The sequence below is a fragment of the Equus przewalskii genome, chromosome 11, assembly GCF_037783145.1.
Source record: "Equus przewalskii isolate Varuska chromosome 11, EquPr2, whole genome shotgun sequence".
Classification (NCBI taxonomy): domain Eukaryota; kingdom Metazoa; phylum Chordata; class Mammalia; order Perissodactyla; family Equidae; genus Equus; species Equus przewalskii.
The window spans coordinates 8822758-8848743 of record NC_091841.1 but is presented as its reverse complement, the minus strand read 5'-3'; the positions used below and the strand labels follow the sequence as shown (position 1 = coordinate 8848743).

At 42.5% G+C, this 25986-nt stretch overlaps 2 protein-coding genes across 15 annotated transcripts in view; both read right to left on the bottom strand.

Moving 5' to 3' along the window:
* The window catches only part of ALKBH3 (alkB homolog 3, alpha-ketoglutarate dependent dioxygenase), a 39251-nt gene extending 35214 nt beyond the window's left edge, over positions 1 to 4037 (bottom strand). For 2 of the 11 annotated variants that reach the window (XM_070564868.1, XM_070564864.1), the window contains exons 1-4: positions 3125 to 3477; positions 1661 to 1809; positions 1191 to 1294; positions 83 to 117 (exon numbers count right to left, since the gene is read on the bottom strand). In XM_070564868.1, the coding sequence (XP_070420969.1) occupies positions 83 to 117; positions 1191 to 1294; positions 1661 to 1739 (218 nt within the window). In that variant the 5' untranslated portion in view covers positions 1740 to 1809; positions 3125 to 3477. Of the gene's footprint in view, positions 1 to 82; positions 118 to 1190; positions 1295 to 1660; positions 1810 to 2127 lie in introns of all 11 variants that reach the window. The other 9 variants (XM_070564867.1, XM_008528581.2, XM_070564866.1 and 6 more) reach the window with 9 other exon arrangements.
* An 11022-nt stretch (positions 4038 to 15059) lies between these two features.
* The window catches only part of HSD17B12 (hydroxysteroid 17-beta dehydrogenase 12), a 270866-nt gene continuing 259939 nt past the window's right edge, over positions 15060 to 25986 (bottom strand). For all 4 annotated transcript variants that reach the window (XM_070564861.1, XM_070564862.1, XM_070564860.1 and 1 more), the window contains 2 exons: positions 17418 to 17567; positions 15060 to 17185 (listed from right to left, as the gene is read on the bottom strand). In XM_070564861.1, the coding sequence (XP_070420962.1) occupies positions 17081 to 17185; positions 17418 to 17567 (255 nt within the window). In that variant the 3' untranslated portion in view covers positions 15060 to 17080. The remainder of the gene's footprint in view (positions 17186 to 17417; positions 17568 to 25986) is intronic.

The following is a 25986-nucleotide window of genomic DNA, read 5'->3' as shown; positions in this document are numbered from 1 at the left end:
TGGAAAAACCAGGGTGAGAGAAAGACTCAGGCTCTCCATTCCACTGCGGGCAACAGCTACAGGAAGGCAGCCAATTACTTACTCGATCACTCGTGGCTCTGGGGCTCTGCGTACCACCTGCGAGCAAACAGGCAGATCTTACTTCCAGAACGATTCCTAGTCCTCGCGGAGGCCTACTTGCAGGATTACCATATCCCCTCCTTTCTGGTAAAAATAAATCAGGTTTAAAACTACCCCTTTTTCATTCCAAGCTCTTACTATCCAACCAGAGACCCTTGTTTCTGCTCTTTTTAGAAGTACTTCACAGTTGCTAGTGGGCTTTAAAAAATGAAACGGTTAGAATCCATCCATTTTCCTAACAGCCAGCAACTCTGGAAAAACCTTTCCAGGAGATTTTTTAAAAACAGGATATACAATGACATAGGAGTTTCATTATTTATGCAATCCTAACTACAGCAAGATACCCAATTTTTAGCTCTTTTTCCCATGTTATTAAAAGCAGTGACTCAGGGCCAGCCCAGTGGCATACTGGTTAAGTTAGCGTGCTCCGCTTCCGCAGCCTGAGGTTCGCAGGTTTGGGTCCTGGGAACAGACCTAGCACGACTCATCAAGCCATGCTGTGGTGGCATCCCACATAAAACAGAGGAAGACTGGCACACAAGTCAGCTCAGTGACAATCTCCCTCAAGCAAAAAGAGGAAGATTGGCACAGATGTTAGCTCAGGGCCAATATTCCTCACAAAAAAAACCAAAAAACAGTGACTCTTCATTGTTTCTTACATTTTTTCCCCAAAGAAAAGAAAGTTACAAAATCAGGCCTTGTAGTAGCTGGAATTCCAATCCAATGCAGAGCCGTCTGTTGCACTAGCACTGAAGGCAGCATGGTCTTAGGGCTCTTAGAACTTAGAGAACTGGTGTGAGCTCGATCGTGGTATAACCTCTAACCTCTGGTCATGGTATAGCCTCTGTGTCCCCAAAATGGGAATTCTATATGCCCATAATTGAGGGCAGACTAGAAAGAATCCCCAGACAAACTAAGAAACTGATACTCCATGTTTCATTATTATCATAGGCCTTTCACTCTCCTTCTGTTAGTGAATTTATTCAGTCACTGTTAACTTGAGTTTCAAGGATGTGAATACAGCTTTCATAAGCAAATCTGTTACTGCTGTAGGAGAAACAAGAACTCACCTCCTGGGGTTCTCTGAACACAAACCGTCTGTCCGATGGATGGTGCTCCTTGTTCATCCAGGTCTGGCCAGGCCTCTGGTGGAGACGGCTCTGAGCAGCGGGAGCTGGAGCAAGAGAGACAGCAGACTCAGACCAGGGGAACACCTGCTCTCCTCCCTTCTGGTGAGCAAGGGCCGGTAAAATCCACTCGGAGAGGACCTCTACGACACCCAGAAATTAACTAGCGAAGTTCACCACAGACCTCAACACACACACCGAAAGGTCTGAGTAGTGACGAAACATGAGCAACAGGAATGATCAACCCTTAGCTCACCATCCACAAAATGAGACAAAATACCAGGCAGGTTTTAAGTAATTCCCCAACATCAACTGAAATTCCAGTCCATTACAAACTAAAAGGATGTAAATAAAAGACGATGATAATTGTCCACACACACAGACACACACACACGATGCCTGCAGGTTCTTGCCTGGCTGAGCCGTGGCCTGGCTCCTAGCAGGGCCGGCCCAAGCTCCCTGCACGCGGGCTCGCCGCCTTTTGTCCTCCATGTTGACCAAAAAGGCTTCTGCTCTTAGCTCTGAGAAGGCTTCGTTCCCGATTCAAACCACACAATGGTATCTGTTAAAAAAAAAAAAAAAAAGTGCTTTTAGTGAAGGTTCTGAGAGTTTGGACTACTCAGGGGGTAAATATAATCCTTTCAGGCAGAAAAGATGGCTCAACAGCAATCAGAGCTTCTACATAAAGGCAACATCTCCATCAAGGAGCCTACTGAGTCACGTGGGGCTGCCAGTTTGAATGTTTATCTTTTGCAACTTATTGTGTTTTTGCTTCTTTCACAAGAAAGTACGTGTTAAGAAATTCTAACACCTATCCTAAATCACATTCCTCTTATTAGTCTCCAAGAGCAAAACACAAGGAAACTGTAACACTCCTCACCTACATGGACTGAGAAATAGGCTAAACTCAGTTTTCAAGCACATTTCCGTATTCCATTATCACTGGCTGCCATCAAACTTCTCTGGAAGCTTCTAAGAATCACCCACGGCTGGTCTCCGAAGACCTGACTGAGGATGGACACAGCTGTCTGTCTCTGTAACAAGCACTGTAGGAGATGGTGACAAGCAGGTAGGTATGAGGAGCACTAAGTTAAGTGGCCCACCCAGAGTCACTCAGGAAATCAACAGTAGGTAGATTCACATTCAAATTTTTAAGTTCCAGTCTTCAGCTAATTGAAAAATCCACCTCATAATGGCCAGTAACACAAATTTGACATTTTTTGCCAATAAAATTTTAGCTCACAGTAAATATAAGAGCACGCACAGCTACAAAAACAAAACAAAAACAAAAACAGGGAGGTTCAGGCCACGTGTTCTGAACCTACAATCCATTTCTTCAAGGGTCTATCTAAGAAAGTTTCACATCTCAAGTTCTCAAAGGTCACAAGCTCATTTTACAGCTTCTTCAGGCTCCCAATTCCGAGGCCCCATGCCCAGCCCTCCTGATTCAGTGGAGCTGAACCAGAACCGGGAATCTGCATGTTTAACCAATTCCCCCAGGTGATAAACATGTAATTCTTCTCATTTAAAAGGCGGGGAGATGACGGAGCCTGCATCGGCCCAAAAAGAGTTAATGGCAGACTCAAATCCCGACTCTCCAGTCCCACAGGATGTGTAGACGAAGCCCTGGTTCGCATCTTCTCCCACTAGAGGCCTTAAAAGCTTAACATGACAACTGGCTACTGCACTTCGTGCTTGCTCTGTTCACAGAGGTGGGTTGCGTTATTCCATGTCAGAGGACAGCTGCTGGAAACCGGTTCCAGAGCCCCAGCCCACACCTAGTCAATCTGTGGAGTCCCGGGCTTCTCTGCCCAGAACAAGCCTGAGAACTCTGCGCAGCGCAAAGAGACACGACTCGCTCAGAACGGAGCGGTCACCTCCCAGCTGCGCGCCCTGTGGCAAACGACTGCACCTTTCTCGGCCTCAGTTTCTTCCTCTGCACTCAGGGGAGCCGACACCTCTCTCGCGGCTGAAAGGCAGCCAGGCGATCCTCGCAGGCAAAGAGCCTGGTCCCCTCCTCACGGGGTGGCCGCTTTCCCTGTTTTAGACCCTCCTCTAGGAGGCCCGGGATGACGTGCCGCAGGCCTCCAGAGAAGGGATCTCAGGGGCGGTCCCCACTGTCCCGGCCCCGCGATAAGCCGGGCGCCCAGGTTCAAACCTACTCGGCCCTGGGCGGACCCCACAGCCCAGGAGCTGCTCCGCCGCCCGCGGTCCGGGGAACCTTAACAGTGGGGCACCGACTCCAGCAACTCCCAATCACAGGCCGCGGCGCCCGGCACTTCCTCTGACGTCACGCGCCCCGCCGCTGCTTCCGGCGGCCCCGCCGGGAGTCCGGCCAGCTCTGCGTTCCCTACGCGTGGAGGGTCCAGCCGCTGAAGGTGCCGATGAGAGGGCCCGGGATGGCGGGGAGCTCAGGGATTGAGGGTGCGGTGGAGCCCCGGGAGGGGCCGGGATGTGGCGAGGGTGGGGACGAAGATGTTTCCTAGCCCCAGGTCCCTCTGGACGTCACTCCCCTCCCCTCCCGCCCTCCCAGCTGGAGACGTCCAAGCGCCAGCATCTTTGGTCCTTGCTGAAAGTGACTGGGTTCCAGCGGGGCCGACGGAAGGGCGAGCGGGCTGGGGAACTGGGTCGTGATGTGCTGAGCAAAAGGCTTGGACTTTTATCCTGGGAGCCGTGGAGGGTCGCAGACGCCCTCCTTGCGTTCCCCTCGCGGCCTGTGCACGCCTCCATCCATCGCAGCGACAGCGGAGCGCGGCTCCTCGCCTTATTCTTCGTGGCTCTCCGGGTCTCAGCCGATTTTGCTCGAGGGACAGACCTAAGTTTCGGTCCCGACGCCACATTTGCTAGAAGTATAAATAGGGCAAGTACTCTGCTTTTTTATAAGATGGGCATAGCTCCTGTTGGGAGAATTAAGTGAGATTATGTATTTAAAGAGTTTAGTACGATGCCTGGAAGACAATAGAAACTCAATATATGCTGAGTGTCTTCTCTTCACCCCACCTGAGTTCTTGAGAAACGTCTTTAAAGTGGCCGCGTTAAACCGTGTATCTTACAGTGTGAAAATAGCAAAGTAGCACAGAATTAACTATTTTGTACACGTTATTCTCTCAGATGTACCAAAGCGTGGCCACTGTGGAAGTCTTTAAAATAAGCCTTGCTTTATATGTTGCTCACCTGCAGGCAGCTCCGTGTACCCCGTCAAGGTGCCTATATTGTTGCTACTATGAAATCTAATTTTCACAGCATCCGTTTTTCTTTGTGACATTAAAGGAAAAATGACTTATCCTGAACTAAAGGAAAGAAAAGTGGTATGGCCAGACTATAATTTTTATCTCTTTTTCTCCTCCCCATCAACCAGTAATTTGTCAGTGTCTGGTTCTGGCTCAGGAACGTTGGCTGTATCTTTCCAAGGAAGCCATTTCCTTCTTTTCACTGATTATGGTTTTGGAACAGGAACAAAGAAGCCTGAATTTAGGAATCCCTAAAAGTAGTGATGAACACCTCTTCAGCCTCCAAGTAGAATGTTTCTCAAAAATCAATCCATGGCCAGCTTACGTGCAAACTGCATTTTTAACAGTCGCCTGCATTTTTACCAAGTGCTCAAGGTGATTCTGATGCACACAAAATTTGAAAACCTTTAGGACACGTGAAGAGTGACAGTCATTTGGTCTGTCTGGGACTGAGGGGTTTGCCAGGACCCAGGACTTCAAGTGCTAAAGCCAGGACAGTCCTGGGCAACTGAGATGGGTGGTCACCCTAGATACATGTGAGTACGTAGCATTAGAAAGATGTTATTTATGGGTCTTGGCATCCTGGGTTTCCTCCTTTCTGTCTGCAGTATTTGTGTTTTTATCCAGGGGTGGTGGTAGAGACCATGGGAGAGAGAATGAAGATGAAGTGTGTTGCCAGTTATCAACCCATTGATTCTCAGCTCCAAACCCATCCTTCTCTGCCTTGATTGCAATACTGGAACATTTCTCCCTTGTTCTTTGGCCCAATGTTAAGCTTCCTTTGTAGAAGGTGCTGGAATGACATTAGAGGTGGAAGGGGCTCTCTCTCATTCCATTGTGCTCCTCTCGGCTGGTTCTCCAGTGCGTGGTGGCCGGCCGTGTTTGGCACCTCTCTGTGGGCTGCACTGCAGGGTTAGTTGGATTTACAGCCTTGTTGAATTTCTCTTGTGAAGGTAAGGCATCAACTGGGAGGGAATGGGATCCCCAAACTTGAAATAGGGACATCTGCTTGGACCAGGGTGAAACTGATGCTCTTGAACACCCAGGCCACCCTGAGCGTCCCTTGGCAGTGGAAGTAGCTTGCTCTCCCGTTGCTTGAAAACCCTGTGAAACCTCACCTGGAGCAGGTGACTTGCGAGCAGCATGGGTCTGTACTTCCTAACAGGTGGGAATGCTTCCAGATTTGTTCTTCCTTTCGTGTTCTGCCTCGACCTAGAGGTATGTTGTGGCTGCTCCCTATATCTGCTATTCTGTATTCTTAGAGTTTCCCTTTTCCCCTTGTAGGTAATATGCCATTATGGTTAGTAATTCTTTATTTTTTTTTCCTGTTCAAATTACTATATAGTTTCTGTCTCTGGTTTGATTCCTAACTGTTACAGTGTGATTGTGGTATCAGGGGCTGGGAGCAATAGCTGGCAAGTGGCTGCCCCCAGTGCTGGCCATAAGCTGTAAGTAACTGGTTTGCCCCCGTTTTGAACCCTGCGTGTCCCTAGCCCTTTACTCTGGTGCTGCTCTCCGGTTTCTCTTCACCTGAAACAGCTCTCCTACAGTCCCAAGAGGTTTTGCTAATTCGCCTGCTTTGCCTCTACTCTGAAACCAGCATTTCTCAGCAGACGGTTGGAAGACCATCTGCCTCGGAGTCACTAAGGGATGCTTGTAGAAAGTGAAGATTCCAGGCCACCCATCGAGATTCTGGTTAGGAGGTCTGGGCAGCAAGTTGCATCCCCAACAGTGCCTTGTGTCATTTTGCAAGAACCTGCAAGAGTTCTCGCTACCTTTTCCGGCTGCCTGCTTTCTGCAGGTGATCACCTTCCTTTCAGCATCTCATCCCTCCAATGGCAAAGCTCCTAGACACTTTTAAGTGCTGGCAGCTCTTAGAAATGATTCGGAGCGAGCTGTGCACACTGCAGCCTGTTTTCAGTTGCTGGTTTTCACACCCGCCTCTTGCCAAACATTCCGTGTGCTGCATGTGGAGCAGCTGCTGCTGAAATCCTGAGGAAATTCAATCCAAGGAAAATAATGGCACATCACGCTGGTAGGTCTCAGTGAAGGTGTCGCATAGAGAGATTCCCTGCCCACGTGTTACTGCCAGAGGCTTAGTGGTTCGCTAGTAGTCACTCACGCCTTAGGTGGGAGAATCTGACTCCATCTGTTGAAAGCACATAGAGCTTCCATTTCTAGAAATTAGGTTGGAGGTCCTGAAGGTTGTCGGCTACAAAACCTACAAATGAAAGATAAAGTGCCCTTTGAAATAAATGAATTCGCCTGTGCAGAGGAGATTTCCAAGACCAGGAATAATGTGGGAACACGAGTCCGGAGAGATGAGTAAGCTGGGATGTATCCTGCTCCTGGTGGCCTAATGGCTTGGATGTTCCTGGGGGAGGGGTAGATGGCTTGGGACAGGATGGAGACAAAGCTTGTGCAGAGAAGTTATAGCAAAGACTTTATACATAAAGCTGGGACCCAGGAAGAGAGGGCTACTTACGCAGAGAAAGGATGAACTGGGGGAGAAGTGGGTGGGACAGAGAAGAAATCCCACAGAGGGCCTGGCCCCATGGCCAAGTGGTTAAAGTTACACGCACTCGGGTTTGGTGGTCCAGGTTCGTGGGTTTGTATCCTGGGCACGGACCTGCTTCACTCACAGGTCATGCTGTGGAGGTGTCCCACATACAAAAAAAATAGAGGAAGATTGGTACAGATGTTAGCTCAGAGCTTATCTTCATCAGCAAAAAAGAAAAAAATCCTACAGGGGTAAAGAGCAAGAAAACTTTTCTGTCTTGGCCTTAACTTGGGGTGGAGGGGAAATGCCTCCCCTGAGAATTCATGGGGATCCCCCCCCCAAAAAACCCCAAGAGCAAGAACAACAGAAATCCAACTGTACAAGCTGAGAATTTTAATTTAAGGCAAATCAAAATTGGTAGTGCCCTCATGTCTGATGCAACAAACATAAATCCTCCCAGGAAGAATTTACACTCACTGAAGCCTTGAAAGTAATTCCCATATAGTTCTAATAAATAAACTCTCACACACAAACCACAAAAAATACAGGGAAATAGAGCACCATTGGCAAGAGTCAGCAGAAACAAGAGCACCATCTATAAAAATTATTATTGCAACTATTATATACACAACATAAGGATATTTAATATGTTTACATAGAATTAAAAACAAGTATATTTCAAAACCATCAAAAATAGCAAGGTACTTTTGAAAAAGAACCAAGTATAACAAAATTAAAAACTCAAAAGAGCTTCTGCTGGGTGGGACATGGTGGTAGCATGCCATCACTCCATTGTAACATAGGAAATAAATAATGATAGGGTTTTTTTTTTTCTTCCTTTGAAGACAGTATAGATCTGTTGATGCAATGGGGATGAGTGTAACTAAAGTTTTAAGAAAAAGACCCTTGCTGGTGAGCTGGCCATGTTCTTCTCTGGGGACATTTTCCAAGCATGACATCTGAGGATTGGGCTTGCCACAGGCAGTGGCGTCTCTACTTAGTGGAAAGAGAATCCAACAGACCCTTACATGGCCATTGGGATGGCATGATTCATTGGAATCTAGAGGAGCCCCTAAATACATGGGCAGTAGGCCCAGTGGGGGCATTTGTGAGTGCGAGGGCAGCACAGGAGGCCAAAGGGCTGGTCTGGAAAGATAAGGTGACACCTGTCTTAGTCTTATTGTGTACTTAAAAAGGACAAAGTATGTGAAAAAAGGAGAATTTAAATAGATAATTGGAATTTACATGGAAGAGTCAAATGAATATTCCAGACATGAAATGTACAATACCTGAACTTAAGATGGATTTAACAGCATACCATACCCTCCATATGGTAGGATCAGTGAACTTAAAAGACAGTCAATAGAAAATAAGCTAAGCACTCTTACCATACAATGCAGTAACTGTGCTCCTTGGTATTTACCCAAATGAGCTGAAAACCTCCGTCCACGTACAAACCTGCACACAAATGTTTACAGCAGCTGTATTCATAGTTGCCCAAACTGGAAATGACCAAGATGTCCTTCAGTAGGTGAATAAACAGTGGTATATCCATATAATAGAATATTATCCAGCAACAAAAAGAAATGAAGTATCAAGTCTTGAAAAGACATGGAGGAAACTTAAATGCATATTACTTAGTGAAAGAAGCCAGTCTGAAGAGGCTATGTACTGTATAATTCCAACTATATAATTCTATATTGTGCTGTAATCGGGTACATGACAGACACTTGTTAAAATGCACAAAGAAGAGTCAACTCTAATGTGCACAATGGACTTTAGTTGATAATAATGTAACAATATTGGTTCACTAGTTATAACAAATGTTCCACGCTAAGATGTTAATACCAGGGGCAACTGGGGGGGCAGGGGAGGGAACAAGGGTATGGCCTATGGGAATTCTCTGTGCTTTCTGCTCATTTTTTCTGTACACCTAAAACTGCTCTAAAATACACAGTCTATTAAATAAAAAAGAAAAAAGACAGTCAATAGAAAACATCCAAACTGAAGCACAGAGGAAAAAAGATGGAAAACTCAATGGAGACTTCTGGCAGTATGGCTGAATAATACAACTAGATTCTGGCTAAATTATAACAAACATACAGAGTGGCCACAGAGTCTCTAGGAATGCCAGTTAGAAGTCCTCTGTATGTCTCCTCTGTTCTCTACAGGAATTTTAATTCTTCCCTACATTGTGCCATGATATATCTATCAGCTTACATCAGACTGAATCCCTACCTAGAAGAAATGTAAACCAACTAACCACCCAAACTCCTGTTAAATGAATTTGTGAACACTCTGTACATTCTAATGCAAGGCTGGAGTCACAAGAAATAAGTGATCTCCAAGGGCAGAAAACAAACCAAACCAAAAGGGGAAAGAAATGTAGGAAACTGAAATCGGAGCCAGAAGCAGGGAGCAGTAAGAAAACAAGAAATCAGTGGGGGAAATGCCAAAACCAGCCTTGGGGACAGGAGAGTAACTCTTGCAGTCACCACGAGGTCAGAGGACTACGCCTGAGGCTCCTGCCTTGAGTCAGGTACCTGAACGGTGGGAGGTGGGAGGGATGCGGGCTGGCAGAGGCCCCAGGCTGCTGACAGATCCAAAAAAATTCTCTCTGAAGAAGAACCTCCCAGTTCAGCTCCCAGGATTCTTCTCCAGATTAAAATCAACCAAATAGGACTTCAAAATAAAAATACCAAACACAGAAGAAAATAAGCCACCTTGAAGGAAAGTCAGCAGAAATGCAAACAATAGATTTAGGCTCCTAAGAATTTCAGATAGGAAATCACCAGATATGGAATATAAAATACCAATGCATGAAATACTTCCATAAACTTTTAAAACTGAATTTAAAAATGAGCAAGCATTAAGAAACCATCAGGAATGACCAGGCAGATTTAAATAAGAACCAACTAGAACTTTTAAAAGTAAAAAAAATAACAAATTAAAATAGCAGTGAATAGCTTTAACAGCAGATAAAATAAATGAAGAATTAGAGAACTGGAATGCAGATTTAAAGAAATTATGCAGCATGCAGCTCAGGGAGACAAGAAAGATGAAAAATATGAAAGAGACATTGAGGCAAACTGAAGATAGGACTCATAACTAGAGACTCAGATGGAGACAATGAGAATTTTTCAGAAATGACAGAAGACATGAATTCTTAAATACAGGAAGCATAATATAAACCCATTAGGATAAGTTTTAAAAATTCCACACTTACATACTTTGTCATGATACTGAGAAACACTAAGTCAAAAGGTATCTTACGTGGTCAGAGTTTGTCACCTATGAAAGAATGCAATACTGACACTGACTTCTGAACACCAACAATGGAAGCCGGAAGTCAATGGAATGATCAGATATTTCATTAACTTTAAGATGCCGTCAATTGTAAGTCACATCATTACATTAAATATAGCACCAAAAAAGAAAAAAAAATGGTTCCAATTAAACTATGACTTGCACCAGCAGGAAGGTCTGAGATGCAAAAGAGCTATGCAAAGAAATTGATAAATGTAGTGATTTATTTTATACCAACATGTTTGTATAAAAGAATAATGAAATCACCTAATTTATGGAGTCTAAAAAAACAGAAATTAGTGGTCCACAAAAACATGTAAATCGGGAAAGGGTTGATCAGAATTATAATGTTCTAAAGACCACGTATTACTAAAGAAGGAGTGATGATTCCAGATAACTTCAGATTGTATTGAGAATGCACTGAAAAATATAGAGTGTAAAACTTCCAAACCAGTACAGGGGGAGAAATGGAATGAAAGAAAATCAAGTTGGGGGCTGGTCCCGTGGCTGAGTGGTTGGCTTCACATGCTCGGCTTCGGCAGCCCAGGGTTTCGCTGGTTCAAATCCTGGGCGCAGACGTGGCACCGTTTATCAGGCTATGCTGAGGTGGCATCCTACGTACCACAAGAAGGACCCACAACTAAAATATATACAACTATGTACTGGGGGGCTTTGGGGCGAAAAAGGAAAAATAAAATCTTAAAAAAATATCAAGCCAATCAAGAAGGGAGAAAAAAGAAGCACAAAAGAGAAACAAATAGCGCAAAATAGCATGATAGAAAGAAATCTTCATGTTTTAGAAATCATAAAAAATGTAAAGGGAATAAACTTGCCTATAAAAGGCAGAGATTACCAAATTTTTTAAAATCCAGGTTTATTTAGCTTATAAGAGACAAAGCTAAAACATAAATATGCAGAAAGAAGGCAAAGGATGGAAAAATATATACTGCTAAATACTAACAAAAATCTAGCAGAGGTAGCTATATCAATATCACAGAAAACAGATTTTAATGCAAAAAGCATTAGCAATAAGGATGGCGCTACATAACCAAAGGAGAGTTCAAGTCACCAGGAAGGCATAAGGATTCTAAACTTTGTTCACCTAACAAGATAGCCTCAAAATGTATAAAGGAAAAAGTGATAAAAATAGGAAATTGACCAAATCCACCATTCCACTGAGAGAATTCAAAACACCTCTCTCACTTATTGATTGGCCAGGCACACAAGTTAGTAAAGATATGGAAGACCTGAACACAATTAACAAACTTGATTTAACAGACATAGATAGAAAATAACAGAGACACACATTCTTCTTAAGTACATAAGTTACATTTTAAAAATTGGCCATACTTAGACATTAAAAAGTCTCATAAGATGTCTAAAAATAGGCAATAATAAAAATCCTACACTTGTATTAATTTCTTATGGCTGCCTAACATTACCACAAACTCAGTGGCTTAAAATAAGACCGTTCTCTCATAGTTCTAGAGGCCAGAAGTAAAAGATCAGTTTCTAGGCCAAAGTCAAGGTGCTGGCAGGGCCCCGCAACCTTGGAGCCTCTAGGGGAGAGCCCGATCTGTGCCTCTTGCAGCTTCTGGTGGCTGACGGCAGTGCTTGGCTTGTGGCAGCATCACTCCAGTATCTGCCTCCGTGGTCACACTGCCTTCTCCTCTTCTGCGTGTGATCTTTCTCTGCTTCTCTCTCATGAAGGATACTCGTGACTGCATTTAGGGCCCATCTGGATGATCTGAGAAAATCTCATCTCAAGATCCCTAAATTTATCACATCTGCAAAGACGCTTTTTCCACATAAGGTAACATTCACAAGGTACGGAGATTAGGACCTGATACCTTTGGGGGCCATTATTCAGCCCCCTACAACATTTATATATACATTTACTTTATGCCAGGCTAGATCCTGAGCACTTTAAAAATGGCAATTTTTGCTCACAACAATCTCTGAGGTAGGTGCTATTCTTCTCATTTTCAGATGGCAAAAACTGAGGCACAGAAAGATGATAACTTGCCCAAACTTCATCATACTCACATGTTCTCTGACCACAAAGTAATTATTTAGAATTCAATAACAAAAGATTTTTTAAACTTTTTTATTTTGAAATAATTTAAGATTTACAGGAAATTTGTAAAAACAGGACAAAGAATTGCCACATACCCTTCACCTGGATTCCGCAAATGTTAACATTTCATCACATTTGCTGTATCATTTTCTGTATACATAATTTTTTTCTCAACTTTTTGAGATTAACTTGCATATATAATGTCCCATTATCCCTAAATACTCTAGTGTGCATTTCCTAAACAAGGACTTTTTCTTAAGTAACCACAGTATGATGATCAAACTCAGGAAATTAACACTGATAATGCTATCATCTAATCTACAGCCTCACTCAATTGCACTGTCTCAGATATGTCCTTTATAGAAAATTTTTTTTTTCCTCAACCAGGATTCAATCCACAATCACGTGTTACGTTTACTTGTCACATTTCTTTAGTCTTCTTTAATCGGGAATATTTGACAAGTATAGGCTGGTTATTTTGCAGAATACTCCTCAATTTAGGTTTTAGGTTTTTCTCATATTTCTTCTTGATTAGGTTCAGGTTATACATTTTTAGCAGGAATATCACATAAGTAATGTTCTATCTTCAGCCCATAATACCAGAATGCACATAATGTAAAACTGTCTTATTAATGGTGACACTAATACAAGTTTTTTTAAAGGAAATGCATTTATAAAAACCTGAACTTGTGCTTTTTAAAACTTAAGTTTGTGTTTTAAAAAATATATTTCTAAGTAATTCGTACATCAAAGAAATCATAAGGTAAATTTTTACATATCACCACTTTTTAAAATACATGTGTACACAGACACACACAAATTGTGGGATGCAGCAAAAGTTAATGAAACTTAGAGCCTTAGATGTCAAAGAAAAATACTGAACATGAATGAGTTAAATGTCCAATTCAGGAAATAAGAAAAATAACAATAAACCCCCAGAAAGCAGAACATAAAAAGAAAAGGGCAGAGAAGATTAACAAAGCCAAAAGTTGGTCCTTTAAAAAAACTAATAAAAGAGACAAACTTCCAGCAAAATGGTCAAAGAAAAGAAAGTGAGAAGGCACAAACAATATTTGGAAAGGAAATTAAGTATATATTCAGCAGAGGTTTAAAAAATTGAGTTACTTTATGCTAATAAGTTTGGGAAAAAATTAGTAAATGCTTAGAAAAAACTTTTTTTCAAATTTGACTTAAGAAAAATAGAAACCCTGCATAGTCATATTACCATTAAAGCAACATAATCAGTAGTAAAAATCTTCCCACAAATCAATCTTAGGGCCAGATGGTTTTACAAATTTTCAAGGAAAAGACTGTTCCAATCTTTTACAGATCCTTCCAGAGAATAGTAAAACAGGCAACACGCTCCAGCTCATTTAATGAGGTTATTATAATCTTGATATGAAAACTAGACAAGTATGAGAAAGAAAGATTGCAAGCCAATTTCCTAAATACAGACACAAAAACTCCAAATAAAATACCAGTAAACTGATTCAGGAGTGTATAAAGCTAGGGAAGTATGAGCAAGAATGTCAAGATGATTTGATACTAGAAAGGCATAAAAAAAAACTAAACTAAAGCAAGATCTCTGAAATCTTCAGGAAATACATCACCTAGTACAGACTTCAGTATGGATGTCCTCCTAGCTGTTCCTGGAACATACCAGGTATGCTCTCTCCTTGGGCCCTTCCCCAGGCAGCGGAAAGGTTCTCTCACTAAGGCCTACCATGAGTATCTTATTTCAAGTCACAAGCCTCCCACTCATTCCCCATCCTCTTCAACTTGCTTCATTTTTTCCCATAGCACATAGCACTTACATTATTCTTCCTTTTGTTTATTATCTGTCTCCCTCTTTTGCTCCCTCCCTGCCCCCAGCTCAAAGGTAAGCAGACTAGAGCAAGAATTTTTCTCTGCTTCATTCACTGTAGTTTCTCCAGCACGCAGAAGAGTAAATACACATGGCTGGCACTCAATAAATGCACACAACATTACGTCTAGAAACTTTTGTAACAAGGAAGACAAGCTTGCCTTATATCCTTTTAGGATTACCGTTTGTTGTACCCATTTTGCTTACTTCTCAATGACACACGTAAAAGGAGAGTGGACCAAGTTGTAACAGGCTGTTCATCACATTGAAATTGAAATTTTTCATCTACTATGTTGTGTCCATGCTAGGCACAAGGTTCCATTTCTAGATGTCTCCATGTAAATCTCAATAGCAAGAAGAATTACTTTCCCATGAGGGAATTTAAATTCCGTCCGTATTTGTATGTTTTGCATCATGAGATGAGTGACATAAATATGCTAATGTAAAAATATTTGTATGTCACAAAGTAGTGAGTCCTTAAAATGTTTTAAAATTAGTTTCCAACATATTAAATATCAAGCTTTGATAATCTGTTCTGACACTGGGAAACTACGGAGCAAAGTAACAGAATCCAAGCGCCTAAACCTCAGGTAATTTTTGGTGTCAAACACCTAAGAAATTATAGTACCAGGTAAGCTCATTTCATTCTCATAAGGTGTTCTCATCACAGTTAATCTCTTCCACACGAATTGGCACCACTTACATTGGAGTCAGCACTGAAGATCACTCCATATAAAGTTCAATGTTACTATATTTCAATGCAAGAAATATCAAATAACTCAGAATTCATCTCTTCAGGACAGGACCACATCCCAGGAAATGGAGAACAATAATATCATCTTTAGCATTTATTTATTTATTCCCAGTGCATGTGGGACTGACACAAGGACAAATCAGAGTGGCACACATTATGTGTGCAGGACGATTCCTCTGCTGTTCCCCTCATGCTATTTCACTGAAAGGACAATGAAAGAACAATGAATTAAGATCTGCTTTCTATGTCATGACTGAGCTGATTCTATATGAATAATCAATACCATCTCTTAGTCTTTTTGGGTTCAACGCTTATCTAGCACACACCAGACTATACAATCAAGTTAATATAAAGTTAAGTCTAAAAATTACACTTCCCTACTTTGAGAGTTTTGAGAACATTGTTTTTTTTAGTACAATTTTTCTTTTATGTGCCTGGAAACAGATTTTCATGTAGTCACCTTCAACCTTGAGTGTCGAATACTAGAAGATACTTGCTAAGCTGAAGCAGTCAGAGCCATAGCTCAGATTTGAGACGGCTGAGGGGTTTCCTAGCCAGAAGACAACTGTTTTCTAAGGGATAAAGGGGAAAGTATTTTGAATACTTGTAAGCCAGTCCCTCCCCAGTTCTCCCGACTGTCCACCGAAACAGTCAACTAACCGATGCGTGAAGGTAAATAAAGAATCGCCCAGGGCACTGTGGTTTCACCATTTTTACCACAAAACGAGAGAGAGAAAAAGGCAATGTGTTTTTCAGAAAGCTAAATTTATTCCATTTAAATGACTATTCCTTATTCTGAGATTCTGTTCCTCCTACTCTTTGGGTGCTAAATGTCTTTCCTTTTATATAATGATGCTACTGGCAGATGGTAATTTGGGTTTTTCTGTTTTTGTTTTATGTCCTTCACTGGCAAAATTAAAAGCTAGAAACACTTAAACAGCCCAATTAAAAATTCTTTTGCAAATTTACTGGTGCTTACAACTCAGAGCTTAGGAACCGCAGCCTAAGTGATGGCCTGCCTTCTGTGTGGCCTGTTTCACAATATTGAATTATTTCTTGGCAATTTCTCAAAATAAGTTATGTAGCAGGATAAAAGTAAGCCCTAATTTATATTAAGCTAGTATAAAAATGGTCTTAATTTCAAGCAGGAAAGGAACATATTTTCAATCAACACCATGGTTATATCATCTTTTATTAAAACTAATTATATCAGTACGTAGAGAGTATTGATTTAAAAGTATGATGCCGCTTCTCTGATATCATTACTGTTCTAGGAGCAGCCTATCGTCCCACACTGAGCAGTAGGGTGCAGGGCAGAAACAAACAAAGCTGGGCTCCAAGCAGGCCACTCTCCTAGGTCAGGGTTTTAGTGGCACCATAGGTGGCTGCCCATCTCAATGTACATTTTGGCCAGTTTACCTTCATAAATCATACTATATAGCTTTCAGTACTTACATACATTTCAACTGAGAAGAAAAATGTATTAGAGGAAAGCATATCTTAGTGGGCTTCATGCGTCAAAAATAACTCCATATTTCATAATTAGCTTTACTCCACTAGCTACCTCTGAGAAAGAAAAGTGCCATATAAATGTACAAGCCAGGACATCCTTTTCGAAAACCTTCCAGAGAACTGTGCAAACTGCAGTGTGTCCTCCCATAAGTGAATCAATCTCCACTCCCTCGAAGCATCCAAACAAAAAAGAGTAGCTGGCCGTTACTTTCTAAAGTATATTTTGGAGAAAATACAAGAATAATTGTCACTGGCGTTCTGGGCCAGATGAAACTGGTGAGCATTATGTCTGACTCTCTCATCGTGTGATTTGCTGTGACCATGTTCCTTCCCAATACGCTGTTCTTACTAACGTTAGTTCTATATCCATTTGATATGAGCATTTATATTAAACTTCAGAATAACTCCTGGTGGTATCCAGAATGGATGTCAAGAGCTCCTGAAAGCAATTTCTGCTTTCCTCCCAATGAGGATAATATTTAGCTTTATCAGTAACTATTAAAAGGACAACTGAAGATCTTGGAGATGGGTGGGTGCCTTGCAGTGAACATGCATAGGCTGGAGCATGTGGCCAATGGTGTCATCAATGCTTAGTTCTTCTTGTTTTTCTTCAGATAGTGAGCCCGCGTGGCCTTGCTGTAATTCATGGAAATTTTCAAACTCATCCAAGAAGGCAGCATGGACATTATTGAGCTCTAGGGAAAGAAATGGGGTCATAATGTAATTACAGCCTACCATCTGAGCTAAATTAGAACATATGATCTTACGTCTGACCGCACTGTTGTTTTATTTACAGGTAGATTTTAAAGTTCTTGGGTGTAGAGTCTAGACAATGAATATATGCTCATATCACATACTATTTTGTCGTTCAATGGGAAAGAAAACCCCAAGCCAAAGTGCTGACTTGGGACTTGAAAATCTACGTACCACGAGAGAATGGATCGGGTACCCGGTGGTTCGGGACTGCAAGCCAACCGTTTTAATTGCAGACTTCACAAACGTCTCTGGAGAGGGCTTATCCAAAGTCGGCCTTCGGATTTTCGATAGTTTCGTAGCGATAAAGTATGGCAGAACACTCTAGAAGGCAACACCCCCCCCAAAATATGCCATTGATTAGGAAGGCCACAAACTCAGAATGCTTGACTGCTCTTAGCGGCAGAAACATTCTGATGACATCTAAAGTTTCTACCTTTAGAGAAAGAAAAGTAGTTATCTAAAGCCAGCTTAACAGAACACATGAAAGCATCAAACAAATTGTACTAAACCAATCTATCAATAAACAGAACTTGAGACCAGAGAAAGTATTAAAAATAAGCAGAAATATACCTTTTTGAATCTTTAAAAAGAAAGCTTAAATGTAGAGAGCAGAGATTCAGGAGAGAATACTCTTTCTAAACTGAACATTGTTATACAACACCAAATAGGAAATTTTTGACATTTTATCCTCCTAAAGGGATGCTACTAATTTTCTCCATAATTTGTGGCTAATTAAGATTGTTCTAGCAGCTTCGGTCCCTCTAAAATGAACATCTGACTTTCTCAGCTTTGGGCTACTACTTTTCTCTCCTAGTTTCTTACTATCCTGCTTCTGAGTTTTATAAACTTTGCTATTGATAAGATAGGGCCACTCCCTTTTTTTCCTTGTGGGGGGCGAGACAGTATAACTATGTGGAAACTGGTTGGGTAACTAAGACACACTTGACAGGACTGGTGTGGGATGACGAATCTGGACACTACATCTTAGAGGACCTCAACCTGTGTTTTAGGTTCTCTGTTGCTTCTGCTTGCTACATTTTGGATATGATTCAACACGGAATATAAGGAAACCCTATTACAAGGAATCCTGAGTCCTGATATAAGACGTGCCTTCTATAGTTAGAAATAACTTGGGCATGGTTGTTCACCAAAGAGTGAATGTACTCTGTTTATCTCACATGTGTGAAAGGACAGGTGTTAACTACAATGACACTTCTATTAAAGAAGAAGATATGTTCCAACACATGGGGGTCAAAATCAAAAACTTCATTGCTGGAGGTAGAAATAAAATTGAGATGTTTCGGACTGTGGATTTCCGTCCTGCTGAGAGCTGGAAGGAGCGTCTTCATGTCTCTTTGGTTTTGTTTTGTATTTTTGCCATTCCCAAGTATGAGTCAAGGAATACAACCCACCCTCCTTAACAGGTGAGCTAAACTTCAGCCTACCTGTTAAGAACCAAGAACCCACTAGTTAAGAACTAAGAACTCACTACTGTCACTCTCCGCCTTTCTCGTTTTTAGTCCCTGCAGCCGCAAACCCACACTAAGGAAACTAACATCCCCAAAGTACCTCAATACCTGGGCCAACTTTGATTAGGTGACTGTTGGTTTTTGAGAATTTGTTTATTGGAATTATCACTATCAACTTATCCCTCACTTAATGAGCAAAAATATTTTGTCAAAAAGGTCTTTAATTTTAAAACTGTGTTGCTGCAAGGATACAGTGGATGAGAGCACAAGCCAAAGAGATCTCAGACTAACATACAGGATGAAATGCAGAACTCAATGAGGCTCCAACAACGGGTAAGGAAAGAAAAATCTACTCGCCAAGCCAAGTAGCACACAAAGCGAGCGAGAGAGTATGTGCATATTCTCCGCTCATGTAAGGAAGGAACATAAGCAAACCCTGTCACATCTCGGTGCCTCAGGTCTCCTGGTTACAAAACAGTGAAGATTAAAAAACCATCCCCACACATACATCACGAGCCTGCTCAGGGTACTGTAAAGTTTTGAGCTTCTCAAGATAAAGATGGTCTGATCATTTTAACTTCCAGTTACATAATTACATTATAATCCTCCCTCCCTCAATATATGCATATGTATTTACGACATAAACTGGACTATTTCGCTCTTGTGGAGGAAGTGAGTCGCAGTGCCGGGCTGGACCACTTGAGGGCACCACACGCTAACGCCTCTTCCGCTGAACCGCGCACTTCGCCTAGAGAACCTGCCGGCTCTGCAGGTGGAGACAGGAGGCGCACACCCAGGAATTCCAAGTTGAGGTATGTCTTTCCAGCTAAGAAATGTTAACTCTATTCTGGAAAGAGCATTTATTCATTTTGACAATAGTTTAAAAGCAAGGTGGTTAACGTGGCCTAAGAGAGGATGGAAAGCATTCAGAGATGAAATAACTTTCGAGCTAAGTCTTAAATAAAGTGGAGGAGTTTGCCAGGTAAACAAAGAAGGCAAGAACGTTCTGGGTAATGGGAGCAGCAGGCGCAAAGAAAGGGAGACATAGACGGCATGATGTGCTCAGCAAGTTCAAGCAGCTCAGGACGGTTCAGATACCGGAAATGAGTGACACAGAGGGAGGCGGCTGGCTGAACAGCACAGAGAACTAACGCACTCACTGGCCAGTACCGATTTCTAGAACGTAAGCTCCGTGCAGACATGGTCTTCTTCACCACTGTACTGCCGATGCTTAGAAGAGTTACCTAGCACACAGTAGGGGTGCAAGGAAGATCTACTGAATGGATTAGCAAAAGAACACTTCACTGTGGACAGCACTGAAGGACAGCATTGGGATCTCTTTCCATTGCTGCAGTCCAGAAAATTAATCACACCAGGAAGCTGACAATGGAATGTGAGCATTTAAACCAAAATTCTAGATATTGTGAAGCTTAACCAAGACCATCTATCTAAATAAAGGCACACGTATAGGTCTAGCTACTTGCCAAGAATTAAAACAGGAATATTTCAAGTTACATAAAAGTAAAGAAATATCTTCTATGTCAAAATGTCATCTAGGTACATCCTTAAAGAGTTATACAAAAACCCAGTAAACAATCCATTTTTCCTGCTTACTTAGGAAAACACTAAACAGGTCAAGAAGATACTCAGTTTTATAGGTAGAATTTTGGGCAAAACAAATTTTAAAAGTTGCTTAAGCTCAACGATTTGCTATTATAAACACTGCCAGCTTGAAACAAACTGGACCTTGACAGCTACAGATATGGGCAAGTGTCCTGGTCTTCAAATTTAGAATCCCAAAATAAAAATAATTAACTAAGACACACAGCAAAGCTGTTGATGTCTTGTCCTTGCTCAGCCTATTAAAAAAGAAAGTTTCCTGGAGACAGCTGGGTGTCTTTTTTCCCACCCCCTGGAGCAGCTTGCCCAGGTATCTGCTCTTCACAGAACAAGTTAGGGGGCCTGGATCGGAAGAGGCAGGCTGCTCCAGCTTACTGGCACGGAGCAGTAGAAAGAGGGAGGTCCAGCGTGGGACAGCGGGTGTTCAAGAATCAGACACTGAGCCTGTAACTTCCTGTGGGAGAGCATCTTTCACGTGGTCATCTGCGCACTAACACACCTTCTCAAATTTAAAAATGACCCGAACAGTTCACACCTATGCTTTGGAAAACGTGGGTCCAGAGGACACCAGGCTGCAGTCTGTTTGCACAATATGGTGCCTGATCTGCCTTTTAGGAGCCTGAAATTCACCAGTGTGGCCGGCACACATTCCTAAGACAGAGGCTGCAGCTCCTATGAGGCATTTTAGGGAAACTCTTCTTCCTTAAATCCGTGTACTCATCTTCCATTTAGGATCTGATATCCTCCAGAAAATCTGAATCATTATACACACAAATCCTGGTCTTGGAGTTTGTATGATTTTACCTGCAGACCATGAAATGAGCTTTTCCACAAAAGGGCCCTTGATTATCTCATTGGTAGAAATTCTCGGACCTTCTAGAAAATGCTAGGAAAAGGAATCGTTCTGATGATACAGAGATCCCTAATTACATGGCGATGAGCAAAGGCTCCATAGTAACATTAGGTATAAACCTTAGCACTTAAGCCCAAAATGAAGGAGTTAAAATATGGTGCTCTGCACAGAGAAAATCCTTGATAAGCACTGGCTGGCTGATAATCCTACAAATGACCTCGCTCCAAATATGTGGAATTTGTAGGTTAACATTCAAGGAATGAAAGGAAAAACAGTGTAATCTCATAAAAAGTATTTATTTAACAACCAATATTTCAAGCACCTACTGGAACACTGTTTTAGGCACTGGGAATACAACTGTGAACAAAATGAGAGTCCCCAGTCTTAGAGAGCTTAGATTTTAGTGTGTGTGTGTGGGGGGGGGCGGTGCACACAGACTAAAAACAAATAGTAAAAAATGTATACAATATTGGCAAATGATGATAAAAAGGAAGAAGAAAAATAGACTGGAGTCAAGGACAGAAGTGATGGAGGCTGGGCCTGCAGATGGTCAAGAAAGCATCTCTGATGTGGTAACATACAAGCAAAGAGATGAATGAAGGGAGACAGCTAGCCACAAGGATATCTGGGTAAAGAGCCTTTTAGACTGAAAAAACAGCAAGTGCAAAGGCCCTGAGGTGGAAGTGTGCTCAGAGTGTTTGAGGAACTGCAAGGAGGCCAGAGAAATAGCAGGGGTGTGAGATAATGGAACCTTTGAAATCAGAACCTGGTGGGTCATAAGAACTGATTTTACTCTCAGAGAGATGAAAAGCCACCGCAGAATTTTTCAGCAGAGGAGTGAAATACCGGGACTTTGCTTTCAAGAGATCACTCTGACCACTAGGAGCTGACTGTGGGGCTACAGGCAAGGATGGGAGTCAGGAGGCCAGATAAGAGACCCTACAAAATAGCGGGGCCAGAGATCATGGTGGCTCAGATTACAGCGGGAGCCTGGTGGTCCTGAGAAGTGGTCAGATAGTGGATACATTTAAAGGATAAACTAAAGCCAGTAGGATTTCCTGATGGTTTGAATTTGGGGTATGAGAGGGGAAAAAATACATCCAGGTATAGGGGAAAAATACATCAGCTTTGAAATCAGACAGACTTGGATTCAAATTCCAGCTTGACGGCTGACTAACGTGTGATCGTGAGCAAAATACTGGACGTTTGCTTCTTCCTCTGCAGTTAGGGGATACAGAATCTTCCTCACTGTACTGTTATAAGGATTAAATACAATATTGTCAGTTAAAGAGTGTGGGATTTGAACTCTGGTATGTATTAGCAATTATTTTCTGATATTTACATTTTTCAGAATAAATTTGGAAAGAAAACCTTGGCTGCATTTTTTTATCTTGTGAGAGATGTAAGATGCCATTTTCTATAGGGAATGACTGTTGAGGTGGCCACCTGGATACCTGGCTCTTTCTGGACACAGATTTGAAGGGACTAACAGACTTCTCACGTTTTTAGTTCTCGTGGTGCAACACTGTCGTAAAGGGCCAGGAAAAGAAAGACATTATCAGTGACAAAAATGGAGACTCACCTAGTTGGAAGGGATCTGAGCCCAGTTATCCCAACAGGCCTAATTTTACGATTCTTAAGCCATTTCTCAGAGTCGGTGTAGCAGACCAGACATGATATTTCCTGTGAGAATCTTTATATCACTTTATAGTTCTCTCTATTTAGACTCCTTTGCACTAAAGGCACACTCCATTACCTTCTTTTATTGTCACTGGCAATTAACAAGAAGAATGGATGGAAACTTACGTTTTCAATCCCGATAGCCATTTCTCAATATTAGCTTTCTAGCTCTTTGAAGCCCAGTAGGTCTGTATGATTACTCTAAGCAGTAAAATATTTGAGCAAAATATAAAAGACGAATAGCTTCTTTCACTTAAAAAAAACCCTGAATTTTGTTTTCTCCCTCGTCTCAATTTGTCCTATTTGTTTTCTAAACTGATTCTCATTAAAAACCACATTTTTAACTGAATTAACAAAACCACCAACTCTCACCACCAAAGAGGACCAAAGCACTGGAAGGGAGGAATTAAGAGAATGAGGCTCAAAGAATTTCTCCATTATGGGCAGTTCACATTGAAATGGAGTATTCTTTTGTAGTCTCACATTAAGAATGAGAAAATCCACTTCATTCTGAGACCAGCTGAAACCGACAAGCCGCCTTCTCTGGGTTTGGGTGGTCTCTGCCTGCACCCTCACCTCTCCTCTGGGAAGGAGGCAGGGAAACGGAACTTGACGGGGTGCTTTCCATTAGCGAATGATCTCCTTGCTGGGAGCACATGCAGAGGCCTGGCTTCCCAGCCCCGAGGAAGAAAACTGTACGGAACAGCTCCGTGGGAACCAGGCAGGCACTGCAGCCTCGGCGTTACTAAACCATGTCATTGACCCGGGCCGGTAAACTCCCTCCGCTTCCCCACCTTCTTGAACACAGCGCCTCCTTTGGCTTCATCATAGCGCCTACCTGTGTATAAAAGGATCTCACTCATTTGTTTACTTGTTTATTGTCTGTCTCCTTCCCACTAAACGTAAATTCAACCACAGCAGGGCTCCGTTGGTCTTTTTTGCCATTGTCTCCACAATTGCCAGACTATCACGGAGCCTCTAAGTAGTTCCTGACTGAAGAAATTGGGACCACGATATACACCTCTAGTTGTCACTGTGGTGTGTCTCAGTATCTGTTGTGTGTGTGAGCCCTGAGGATAGGGACTGTGTCTTCTTTAGCTCTGTTTCCTCCCTGCCTCGCTCAAGACCTGGCAGAGACCAGACACTCGCAGTCTGAGAAGCTGAACTAACCTTCGGCAAGTCACATGACTCCTCTTGAGTCTTAGTTTCTAATCTAGGATGGGACTATGTTAATATCCACCTCGAATATAATAGAAAAGGGGAAGACATGGGACATATTGTTGATATTCCATAAATCCAAGTTTCTTTCCTCTCTTCTTCACACTTATGTTCTAATATCTGACAGTTTCTAGTGTTTTATCTTTGCCACATCATTTGTCCCCGCCTGCCGGAAGGAGAGACTCTCGGTCAAAGTAATGAAGCTGTTCTCTGTAGGTCAGACGACCACTGAGTGGGGGCCTCAGAACTCGGCCTTGTCTGCGGACTCCAAGCTCAGCACCCTTTCCTCGCTGCCCCTCAGCACGCCGGCGATAGATGCGGTCTGCGTCAACCACAGCCCGGACCGAGGAAGCTGTGCCTTCTTGCTCTGAAATGGCTAAATATCCAGGCGCGGCTTCACGAATTCTCTACCGTCAAAAACCTCTTCAGAGGGCAGACTTGTGAAGACTCGTCCCCAGATGCTAAATCTACAGGAAACCGGGAGAGAGGGCAGGGTATCTGCATGGTCTTCAAGTGTCTCCCCGCAGGTTGCTTACTAGTGCAAGGAAGAAAGTAGTGCCTACACAGAGGAGAAATTGGGTAACCCCTTGACTGAAGGGTCAAAGTCCACATCACCAGTGAGGGGCAGATGTGCGTCTCTGGATGTGATGCCCCGAGATGGACACAACATACGTATGTAATTTTGGCCAGGAAAGCGTAACCTGAACGTGACCATGAGGAAGCATGAGAGAGACCCCCAGTGAGGAATGCTCAATTACAAAGAGCGGGGAGGAGTACCGTGCTCTTCAAGAACGTCAGAGTCATAAAAGACAAAGAAGGGGCCGGCCTGGTGGTGTAGTGGTTGAGTTTGTGTGCCCCACTTCAGTGGCCCAGGGTTCGTAGGTTCGGATCCCTGGCGTGGACCTATACATCGCTTGTCAAGCCATGCTGTGGTGGCATCTCACAGACAAAGAATAGAGGAAGACTGGCACGGATGTTAGCTCAAGGACGATCTTCCTCAAGCAAAAAGAGGAAGATTGGCAACAGATGTTAGCTTAGGGCCAATCTTCCTCACCAGAAAGAAAGAAAAAAAAAGACAAAGAAAGGCTGTGGATACATTCCAGGTTAAAGGAAACTAAACAGACAGGACTATATTATAACTATAGTTATAATTCTATACAGGACTATATAATAATATTATAACTATATTATACCTGGTCCTAGACTGAATTCTTTTTTTTTTTTAAAGATTTTATTTTTTTCCTTTTTTTCCCCAAAGCCCCCCAGTACATAGTTGTATATTCTTCCTTGTGGGTCCTTCTAGTTGTGGAAGGTGGGATGCTGCCTCTGCATGGTTTGGTGAGCAGTGCCATGTCCGTGCCCAGGATTCGAACTGACGAAACACTGGGCCGCCTGCAGCAGAGCACGTGAACTTAACCACTCGGCCACAGGGCCAGCCCCCTAGACTGAATTCTTTACTGGAGGATAAAAAGTGCTACAAAGAATATTATGGGGTCAAAAATTGTAATACAGATGGTAGATTAGATAAAAATACTATATCAAAGTTTACTCTAAAGTTGGTAACTGGGGCCGGCCCAGTGGCACAGTGGTTAAGTTCACACATTCCGCTTTTCGGCGGCCTGGGGTTCGCCAGTTCAGATCCTGGGAGCGGCCATGGCACCGCTCGGCACGTCATGCTGTGGTAGGTGTCCCACATATAAAGTAGAGGAAGATGGGCACGGATGTTAGCTCAGGGCCAGGCTTCCTCTGCAAAAAGAGGAGGACTGGCAGTAGTTAGCTCAGGGCTAACCTCCCTCAAAGAAAAAATAAAATAAAATAAAAAAATAAAGTTGGTAACTATTGTGGCTATATCTGTGAATAATCTTATTCTTTAGAAATACACACTAAAGTGTTTAGAGGC